Genomic DNA, 11,526 nt, shown 5'->3' with positions numbered 1-11,526 from the left:
TGTGTATAGAGCTGAGGACATGGGTTGCTAGATGGCCGCTAGCACATCCGCAATACCCAGTCCCCATAGCTCTGTGTGCTTTTATTGTGTAAAAAACCTGATTTAATACATATGCAAATTATCCTGAGATGAGTCAGAGCTTAAAATATGACTCTTCTCTGGTCACACAAGTAAGATATGACTCTTTTAGGTTAATTTGCATATGTATCAAATCGTTTTTTTACACAATAAAAGCACACAGAGCTATGGGGACTGGGTATTGTGGATGTGCAAGCGGCCATCTAGTAACCCATGTCCTCAGCTCTATACCCCAAATCCCGGTGACAGGTTCCCTTTAAGATGAATATAGATTGGTGAAATTGTATTTCTCAAAGATAAGCGGCGTCATGGTGATCTAGCAGCCGCTTATCTTCTATGCACCAGTAAATATACATTACGGACTTATCCCCTTCCGTCAGGTTGGGTAGGACTTCTCTGCCATTCCTTACAATGCAGCACAGACATAAAGAAATGACAAAAGAAGGGACAACCCCTGTGATGGCGGCCATATTGGCTAAGGAAATTATTAACCGGGAGAGGAAATGTCAGAATTCTATTCACTGGCGAGTTTGTATTACTATTAGGAGAGGGCGGCATATACTGGATACAATTTCTGGTAATTTCTTAGCAGAGGACCCCTTTAGACTGACAGAAATACCAGCATAAGAGACTGAGGATCCTTCCTGGCTCCGACTGAAACCTCTCTCAGCCAAATAAGTTTCTTCATCACTGATGAAAAGACGAGGCGCGCCGCGGGGTGCAGCACCGTCCCCTCGGACAGTTTCACATGGCTTCTACATAGGGCATATTCTATCGGAAGAGTCTGTAGGATCGCGGCAGTCGTCCGTCCTTACTGGAAAGTGCAGCCTGAATCTGATCGTAATCCGGTAACTCTGAGAGATCCCCCAGTGCGGCCACTGCAGGCTTATTCCTCAGCATTTTAGTGGCCACTCTCTTTATGTCACTGGCCTTCACCTTGCCTGGAAGAATAAGGAGATAGAAAGAGGGTTTTAAGCCACGTCCACGCAAGTCTCCTCCGCCCAGCACAGCGCCGCACATTGTATAGTGGTTGTGCTCGGTAAGCACGGTCCCAAAATTGCAAAAAAAAAAAAATCCATCAGTTTTGGATTTGTGACCCCAGTTTAGTGGCCAAGATTGCCATGTAGCCTTATCCTAAAGCAGGGATGCTCAACCTGCGGCTCTCCAGATGTTGTAAAACTACAACTCCCACCATGCCCTGCTGTAGGCCGATAGCTGTAGCTTGCCGGGGCATGCTGGGAGTTGTAGTTCTGCAACAGCTGGAGGGCGACAGGTTGGGCATCCCTGGCCTAAAGCATATGAGGGAAACGTCAATGAGTCAGATTTCAACATGCTTGAGCCCTTGTTGCCCCATGAGAGAAGGAGCTGCCACTAGTGCACGATAGCTGCTTATCTCCTCTTGACTGATCAGAGCTGGTATGTTTATGGGGGAGTCTAGAGATGGTTGTCACATGGGCGTCAACTATCCTAAGTGTATAGGCAGCAAACTCCAATCAATGTTCTAGAACCCCCAAACGTAGGTGGCCATACACATTCAATAGCTACCAGCCAAACACTCATTCGGCCCACAGCTCTCTCTCCTGACACACGCCGTTTATCTGAGCGTTCTCTCAGCTTCTCTCTTGAATTTCAGGTTGCCCAATCCTTTTATCAATTTTCCCAACCTTTTTTCCCCCCCCATGGCCTCTGCTGAACAAATGTCGGCTGAATATCTAAAGGCCCCTGTACACAAGGTAGCATTCCTTCCTCGTCAGTGTTGGAGAAAGCTGTATTAACATGCAGCGATCTCCTCTACGGTATGGGGAGGAGCAACTGATAATGCTAGCATTCGTCCCCATACAGAACCGTGGTTTGCCAGCAGCAGAGGCTGTTTAGAAGGAACGATCTACTGACGGCAAATTATGATTTAGGTGACCGCATGAAAGATCCAATTACCCCTGTGTAAAGGCAACCGGAGGTACCTTTACACAGGCAGTACGAACTGTCTGTACGAACGCCTATTGGCGATTATCTGCCCGATATTTGGGCAATGTAAAAGGGGCATTAACACATAAGATGGTTGGCTGGTCCTGCTGAATTTAGTCTAATGTATATCTCCAAAAACAGCCCCACAGCTGTAATACCACACACAAGCTGTGGACAGGTGTGGAGCTGATTTTGGAAGAAAGCAGCCATTTTATTCTAGTCCTGGACAATCCCTTTAAGGGCTCATGCACACGAACGAGTGGTGCATTGGGGACCACAAACTGCGTGTGGCCTACGCCGACGGATGCAGACCCATTCAGCTTGAATGGGTCCGCGATCCATCTGCACCACAAAAAATAGAGCATGTTCTATTGTTGTGCAGTGCTTCCGTGGCCTTCCGCTCCGTATCTTCCGGATCCATTCAAGTGAATACGGTGCGCACATGGCCGATGCCTGTATATTGCGGCCCCGCTGTTTGCATGAGCCCTAACACTGCAATAGCACTAGAATCTCAAGCGGGTTAGGCCATGCAGGGCTCCCCACACAAATTCTAGTTCTCTCTTAATAGGTTCCATTTAATGGGTACAACTAAACTTCTTCTATTACAGGAATACTCACTGATGAGAGAACACAGTTCATGAGGGAGCTTCCTCTTCCCTGTGGCCAGAACTTGTCTACCTACATCTTCAAAGATGACCGGTCTGGACTCCAGGTTCATCATCAGCATGGACATCAGCTGGGTCTTTGCCCGATCGAGTTCAATCTGAATAAATGGGAACAGATATCTCAGAACAGGAAAGGGCTGCATTGCATATCGTGACATGAAAAGTCACTTCACTATATGAGGACTTCAGCCACCATCAGCAGAAGATACAATGTGCTACTGACCTCCCCTACTGATCCAGCCATCAGGGTGAACTCCCGGGTGATGATTTCAACCATTTCTCTCACCTGTAAAGTATAAATTTTGGAAATGTTAGAAAGCTATGTTAAAAAAAAAAAAAAAAAAGTCAAAGGCAATGGACACCTCTGCTGCAGCAATCTCCGCGCTGCGTCACTGGAGGAAGTTTTTTTTCCTCCCCATTCAAAAACCATCCAACTTTATAGGGGTTTTCTAGTAAGACGTTATCCCCTATCTATGGGATAGAGAATGATTGTTAGATCCGTAGGTCTAACTGCTTGGACCTCCACCAAGAGAATGGGGGTCCCATGTCCCTTGTTTGAATGAAGTGAGGGTAAAGCATATGCACCACTGCTCCGTTCAAAGTCCGAGACTGCCGAAGACAGCAAATGTACGGCACTCTGATACCTTCAGCAGTCCCATAGAGATGAATACAACGGCAGTGTGTGTACATGTCCATTCAAATATGGAAAAACAGGACCGCTTCTTCGTGAACAGTGGGGTCCTAGTGGTCAGACCCCATCAATCCACTAGTAGATAGGGGATAACCTGTTGTTACTGGGATACCCCTTAATGATACAAGAACAGAAAACAATAATTACTCTTACCGGTAATTTATTTTTCTTGAAACCCATGATGGCACCCATGCGACTAGGACCTCCCAACCAGGACAGGAAAGCTGAAGAGATAAAATGGTTCACACCCCCACCACACCTCAGCAATTCTAATAAACAGACCGGCGGCTTTTGTGATAGGGCCGAAAGGACAGTATTAAAATCCCAGGGGGGAGAAAAGGGTCTTAAAGAAGGGTGCATTATTGATGCTGCCGACAAGAATCCTTTAATCCATGGATGATCTGCTAATCTGGAATCAAAGAAATAACTTAAAGCAGCTACCTGGACTTTTAATGTAGATGCTTTAAGATCCCTGTCTAGCCCTGGGGTCTGGGCTATGTCCTAAGAAGGCTGAAAAAACATTCCAAACTTTGTTATCTTTTCTTGGAGGTAACCAACTTCCCACTCTTCAGCATAGTGGAGACTAAATCTCCTTCTAGACCAAACTTCCCTTTCAAAATCCACAGCGAAAGATTGAGAATTTCAGGGCTGGGATGAACTAGCAGACCCTGGTAAAGAAGATTCTCCTTCAACGGAAGGGTCCACGGAGGCTCTACTGCCATCCTTAGCAGACTGGAGTACCAGGACCTCTTTGGCCACATTGGAGCTATCAGGATAACCGAGCCCCCCTCTCTTTCTATTTTCTTCAATACCTGGGGAAGAAGGCAAAATGGAGGGAAGGCATACCCTAATTCCTGGCTCCAGTTCTGTGCTAACCCGTCTATTGCTAACGGGCCGTCCAAATGGTTGAGGGGGAAGAACCTCTAATTTTCTGTTGGCTTTTGAGGCAAAAAGGTCCACTGTGGGAAGACCGTACCTCAGGACTATTTGCAAAAAACAATGTCCTTGTTTAGACACCATCCTCCTTGTTTTAAGGAGACTTGACTTAGGAAGTCTGCTATGACGTTTTTCTTCCCCTTCAGATGCCTCCTCTCCTCCGCTATATAAAAGATCTTCTGGCCTAGAAGTAAAAGGGAAGGGACTCTCGTTCCCCCTTGACGGTTTATGTAGGCCACTGCTGTAGAATTGTCGGAATAGAAGACAATCTTCCTGTGTTTTACCTCTGGTAGAGCCAACTTCAGTGCCATCTCTACTGCCTTTATCTCCTTAAAAATTGGAGGATGCTTTCCTTGTGTTCAAGTCCCATCTCACCTGCCAGCACCTGTTCTGGGAGTGGGCCCCCCAACCCCAAGGGTTGGCGTCTGTGGTAATTATAGTTGGGTCTAGAAATGTCCATGGAACCCCTGCGGATAGAGAATCTCCGGAATTGTCCACCACAACAGGGAGAGTCTTGTCTTTGAAGAAAGGTGGAAACTCTGATCCAAGGAATAAGGGGAGCCGTCCCATGATTTTAGGACGTTTGCCTAAAGCTCTCTGGAGTGGACCTGTGCATAAGGTGCTGATGTCATCTACCCGAGTGCCGCCATTGCTTCCCTGAAAGTACACCGGTCAGAAAGGAAGACTGACCATACTTGTTCCCTGATCGACTCCTTCCTTGGAAGCGGAAGAAAACTTCTTTGCAGACGAAAGTCCAGCTGAATTCCTAAGAAAATGCTAACTTGAGAAGGAATCAGGTATGATTTGTTTTCTAGTTTATTTTCCATCCTAGATTTTTAAAAGTGGAGCAAAAGGAATTTTATATCTTTTTCTAGTTTCTCTTTTGACTAAGAGACTATTAAAAAAATAGCCCAGACAGGGCACTAGGGTAATTCCAGACAGTCTCACAAAAGCCGCTACTTCTGCTACTACTTTGGTAAAGACTCTGGGAACCTGAGAAACCCCGAAGGGCATCGCTCTGTATTGGATGCAGAAACTCTCCCTGGACCCAGACTGCTGTTCTTAAAAACTTTTGGGAGGAAGCATGGATTGGAACATGGTAATATACATCTTCCAGATCCAAGCTTGCCATCCAGCAATCCTGGAAGAGGAGATCATCGCCATACAAAAAAATTTGTTTACTTTTTTAGATTTAAAATCACTGTGAACGTTCCATTTGGTTTCTTCACCAAGGGGAATAAAACCCTTTGCCCCTCTCTGTTTTGGGAACCGGGCAAACTACCCCTTTGTCCAAGAGCGAGAAAACTTAACTCCAAAGCATTTCTTCTTTCCGGATTTTGGGACACGCTGTCTGGGCAAAAAAATCTGGTGGAGGAGAAAGGAATTCCAGACGGAATCTCTATCACACGTTTTCTATCACACCTAGGATCCATTTGTTCTGAGAAATGGACCTCCAGGCTGGGAGAAACTGAGACCGTCTTCCCCCCACCTGAGATCTGGCGTCACTGTTGATTGTCCTTTGGTCTATTGTCCTGGGGCTTGAACAAAATATTTTAGGAAATTTCTCCCTGTCTCTCCTGTCACGCTGCCTACCCCTTTGTCTTTTAAAACTGGCCTGGGATTTACAAAAAAAAAAAGGAAGTTTTCTGAGGAACCGGGAAACCCCTCTTTTTATCTGAGGCCCTCTCTAGGATGTCATCAAGCGAGGAACCAAACAGCCTCACATGGAAGAGAGCAGAGTCTAGACTTGGAACCCTGATCCCCATTCCACGATTTAAGCCAGATAGCCCGTCTAGCTGCGTTAGACATGGCAGCTGCTGTGGCAAAAAAGCGGATTGCATCAGTAGAAGCGTCCGCCAGGAAGTCTGTGGCTTTAGAAAATGTAGGGAGGGAAGATAGTAATTCCTCTCTAGGTATTTTGTCCTAAATATGAGCCTCCAGCTGATCTAACCATAGCCTTAAGGACCTAGAGACCCAAGAGGTGGCAATGGCCGGCCTAAGACTTGTTGATGCAGACTCCCAATCACGTCTAAGAGAAACGTCTGCTTTTCTATCTAAAGGATCTCCTAAGCAGTCTAAATCATCGAATGGAAGAGCCGATTTTTTGGCTATTTTAGCTATCAGGGCATCTACCGTGGGGGCTCTGTCCCAGACGCCCGCTACCGACTCCTCAAATGGATATTTTCTTTTTACAGAATTAGGAAGGAAAAATTTTCTATCAGGATTTTTCCATTCTTTTCTGATAAGGGCTTCCATATTTTTCTGAACAGAGAAAACTATGACTTTTAGACCCTTAAAAACCTGGTCAGCAATAGATTTAGGTTGTTTTATATCCTCTAATTGCATGGTGGTTTTAACGGCTTTAAGTAAAGGCTCGGTATCTTCCGGTGGAAAAAGAGCCCTCCCCGCTGAATCCTCATCTGATAAGGCCTGGCCGGATTCTCTATCCTCGTCCTCCCCAGAAAAATCCGAATCAGAGCCCTCATTATAGATCTTTCTGGAGACCTTGGGCGACTCCGACCAAGTGATTTAATATAAGATTTAACTTCTGACCGTACCAAGGCCTTAATATTTCTAGATTAACTGTGAGACTCTTCCATAACCAACGTATCTATACATGCTTGGCATAGAGGTATAATATAAGAGGCTGCTAAGGCTACTCTACATCCTCCACATTCTTTATGTTTAGTCTTTCCGGATGAATTCTTTGGCATTTTTGCTACCTACAACAATAAAGCAAAAACAACACCCAAAATTAATGAGGAGAGGATAAATCTCACCAATAATAGAGAGTCAAGCTTCCCTACTCCTCAGGACCAATACCGGGCTTGTGGGCCTCGAGGGCTCCAGGGGGTCTGCGCGTCCTGCATCACCTGGTTCCGACATGCTGGTGGAAACCCAGATCCTGCACAGCACTGTGTGCACACAAGGCTGGCTGCCTTCTCCCAATTTATCAAATGCGCCTCGACTCTTTTTAACCCCTAGGCCTAAAAATACCTAATCCAACGCATGAGGATGCCCACACCTCTTCCAGCCCGGCGCCCGGAAATGACATCAATGAGCCGGAAGGGACTGTCCCAGCACACATGCGCAGAACGCAAGAGAAGTGCGCGTCGCCATCTTGGAAGCGAGACGCCAGGCACCATGCTGCAATGGACCGGGAGCCACCTGAACAGGGCCACAGCGGCTCCCCAATGAGGCTTGGGAGGAGGCAGGCAGGAAGGAGAGCAGGCAAGGAGACTGATGCCACCAGGGATAGGTCCCTTTACAGTATAGTAGACCCGGACCTCCCCAGCCTCCCGAGGTGAGAACCAAAGCAACAGTAGGAGCCAGAGCTCCTCAGGTACCTCCTAACTGGAGGACAGGAAACCAGAACTGAGGTGTGGTGGGGGTGTGAACCATTTTATCTCTTCAGGTTTCCTGTCCTGGATGGGAGGTCCTAGTCGCATGGGTGCCGTCATGGGTGAGAGGAAAAATCCTACAAACCAGGGAATCATAGAAAGAGGATGTACAAAGACCAAGAAAAAATGTGAATGTCACAATATAGGTAATGAACATTAGGGCTCCTGACCGTGATCAGCCCGGGAAACACAGTCCACGTGTCGGCCACATATTCCGAGCCGACCGCGGCTCTCTTGTCCTGAACTTACTGCATTATAGCAATTTGACACAGTCAGTTCCTATCCGATTGTGGGGCTATGATGATGTGAGTACACAGAAATAGCCCCGCAATCACATATGAACTGACTGTATTAAAAATGACCATTATACAGTCAGTTGGGTCAAGTTCCAGGCTGATCAATGTTGTCATTAACGGGTTTTTCCAACTTAAAGGGGTTGTCCATCAATATCTGATCGGTGAGGGTCCCTGCACCCCTGCTGATCAGCTGCTACCAAGTATCTCCATCTATTGTATAGTGGACTGAGCTGGAAACTGCAGAGATGCTCCCATTCATTTCAATAGGAGCAGTGCTGCAGTTAACAGCTCCATTCACTACACAATTGACATAGCTGGGAATTTACAGAGCCAGATTATTGTGGGTTACCCCCACTGATCAGATATCGATGGCTTATCCTGAGGACAGGCCAACAATTTTAAAGCCTACCCTTTTAAAGTGGTGGCCTTAGAATGACGAGTTGTCACCTATATGCAGGATAGGCGATTAGTGTCTGAAAGGCGGATGTCCAAACACTGGTCCCCCTGTTTGACTGAAGCCGTAGTCGAGCTTGCATGCTGCTAGTCAATTCAAACTATAGGATTGCTGGAGATAGCCACATGCCATCAGCCACCTATCCTAATAGTTATCATTCTTGGACAATCCATTTAAAGGGTGACAAAACTTTAGTGATGCATCAAAGGTTGTGATCGGTGGGGGTCCGAGTGCTGAGACCCCCACCCACTGCTAGAATGAGGAGAGAGAAATGCTTGCATAAAAGAACTCTCTGTCCTTGCTGCAGGAGACAGAAGTGATATGGGCCCATAGTATATATATTTTTTTTAATCTGTCTCGCTTCATCTTCTCTATGAAAGTGCTTCTCTCCTCATTCTAGTGATCTGTGGGGGACTCAGCACTCAGACCCCCCCCACTGATCAAAACCTTTGCTATGTCACTATGAAAATCAAAGGTTTTGTAAAAGCTCAGTGATCCTGTAAGCGTCTAGGGCAGTGATGGCTAACTTCCGGCACTCCAGCCGTGGTGACACTACGACTCCCAGCATGCTCTACTCATTTCTGTGGAAGTCTGAGAACAACCAAGCAAGTGTGCATCTTGGGAGTTGTAGTTTTAGCACAGCTGGAGGTTAGCCATCACTGATCTAGGGCACAGGCCCAATCTCCTGCCACTGGGAAACCACCATTTCCAGCATGTCCTATAGCACATGCCTGAACAGGGCACAGCAGCAGATGTATTGTGGATGTGAAGACGGTAGACTTGTGACGAGTATAGAGTCCCTTTAAATGCTCTCCCTTGGGCTCACCTGGCGAGGGTCTGCACTGGCATGTATACAGAGAAGTCCAGTGTCTTCATAACTGTGGTGGTAGGAGGTTGCATTATACATCCAGTGGTGCCTGCATAGAAAAAGACTTAAGCTGCATCATCCATCTGCATTATATGCCCTTTCAATATCTTATGCAAGGGTTCACATATACATCAGATCGGGATCTCTAGTTAAAATGGCTGCCCCTAGTACACGGCAGGTCTACTGGTTTGATGGATGAAAAGATGTTTGGGCCTCACCTGTTGAGCACATTAAGGTATAGTCTGGTGAACATGCCTTTCCCCGGTCCCCCAGCAGAGAAGGAGCCTCCGCCACCCATCATCATGTTCAGTACAGCGAAGGGGATGAAATCATCCTCCTGTCGGAGGACACAGGATGGGATTAGTGATGTCATCTCAGACACTTTACATCACCGATACATAATGTAAGGAGGAAAATTACCAGGAAAGAGCAACTCTCCAGACCGATCATGATGTGCGAGAGCTCTGGGATGGGGGTGGGCCCCAGGCTGACATCGGACATGTCCTTCTCGACCTGTGAAGCAGATGAAGACGATCAGACCCAGATTAGAACATTTCACTATTGCTCCCCAATAATGCAACAAATCATGTAAGAAAAAAAAGAAGAAAAAAAAATAAAAAATCACTATTATGTGCACCGAGTTCTCTGCAATTGCTGCACACATGGTCCAAAAAAAAGCTTTAGGTCTCCATTAGGCATGCTGCTATCTCACCATAGAGCAGCCTGCAACTACATTACACTCAACCCCTCAGAGCAGGGATGGCCAACCTGAGGCTCTCCAGCTGTTGCAAAACTACAACTCCCAGCATGCCGAGACTACCTACAGGTATCAGCCTACAGCAGGGCATGGTGGGAGTTGTAGTTTTACAACAGCTGGAGAGCCGCAGGTTGGCCATGCCTGCCTCAGAGCATCTTCACACACGTCTGCCTCATTTATCTGAATGGGACTTGCATAAATCCACTTACTCTCCACCAAACAAAAAACCCATTTAGATGAAGGAGTCCTTTTTTTAGATTCAGAAATTTCAGCAACAGGTCTGCTTGTGTAAATTAACCCTTAGAAGGGCTGTATGAGATTAGAAAAAGGGGTCATATAAAGGGAGTCTGTCACTAGGAGATTCACAGTTAGACCAGGTGCAATGCCTTGTAGGGTTAGCAGGAGAAAGGGTGCACGAGACCGTTGGCCCAGCCTTCAGTGCACTTTACAACTAATTTGCATATGAATAATTCATTACATTCAGCTGAGCTAGCCCTACAAGGCCTTGTGTGACTCAAAACAAAGCAAGGACTGGCGTGGACATGCTTTTTATTCTAGTTTATCCAATCCCTTTAACTTTAGGCTCCATTCACACGTCCGCAAATGGGTCCGCATCCATTCCGCAATTTTGCGGAACGGGTGCGGACCCATTCATTCTCTATGGGGACGGAATGGATGCGGACAGCACACAGTGTGCTGTCCGCATTTGCGGAGCGCGGCCCTGATCTTTGGGTCCACAGCGCCGCAAAAGATAGAACATGTCCTATTCTTGTCCGCAGCTGCGGACAAGAATAGGCATTTCTTTCTATAGGGGCGACGGGCGGGTGTGTTGCGGATCCGCAACACACCACGGACGTGTGAATGGAGCCCTAATGGGGATTGTCCAGGATTAGAAAAACAAGTCTCCTTTCTTCCTAAATTACACATGTTCATAGGTTGTATCTGGCATTGCTGCTCAGCACCACTGAAGTGCATAGGACTGAAAGGCAATACCACAAACATCCTGTGAACGAGTGTGGTCCTGCTTTCGGAAGAAAGGAGGCACGTTTACTTTAAAAGGGTACGATCTGATCAGAACAACCCCTTTTACTAAGAAAATTGACCTGGCGATCGGCAGACATGATCTGAAGAAGTTTCAGTCTGCCATTAGGAATGAGCGAACCCGAACTTGGTTTTCAGGTGGGTTAGGGAAACAGAACATAAACGGAATTCGGAGACGGAATGCAAAGCCTTTAAGAGGCATTCCGTTTTGATCCGTGATAACAGAAGTCTATGGCCAAGCATAACAGATCCATCTGGGTTTCTGTTATGCAGGACTTTGTTTTGCGTCCTGCATAACGGAAACCAGACGGATCCGTTACGCTTGGATATATTATGATGGATCAAAACGGAAAGCCTCTTAAAGGCTTCCATTT

General features: G+C 46.6%; 1 protein-coding gene across 1 annotated transcript in view; it reads right to left on the bottom strand.

The window, feature by feature from the left end:
• Positions 1–222: 222 nt before the first annotated feature.
• PMPCA (peptidase, mitochondrial processing subunit alpha) overlaps positions 223–11,526 on the bottom strand; it is a 26,168-nt gene continuing 14,864 nt past the window's right edge. Inside the window, 6 exon segments of the mRNA XM_040404821.1 lie at positions 223–1,019; positions 2,662–2,806; positions 2,932–2,994; positions 9,313–9,403; positions 9,573–9,691; positions 9,775–9,867. Of these exon segments, the coding sequence (XP_040260755.1) occupies positions 850–1,019; positions 2,662–2,806; positions 2,932–2,994; positions 9,313–9,403; positions 9,573–9,691; positions 9,775–9,867 (681 nt within the window). The 3' untranslated portion in view covers positions 223–849.

This window comes from Bufo bufo, chromosome 8 (genome assembly GCF_905171765.1).
Source record: "Bufo bufo chromosome 8, aBufBuf1.1, whole genome shotgun sequence".
Taxonomy (NCBI): Eukaryota; Metazoa; Chordata; class Amphibia; order Anura; family Bufonidae; genus Bufo; species Bufo bufo.
The sequence above is the reverse complement of the archived record's forward strand: the minus strand, read 5'-3'. Positions and strand labels throughout refer to the sequence as shown.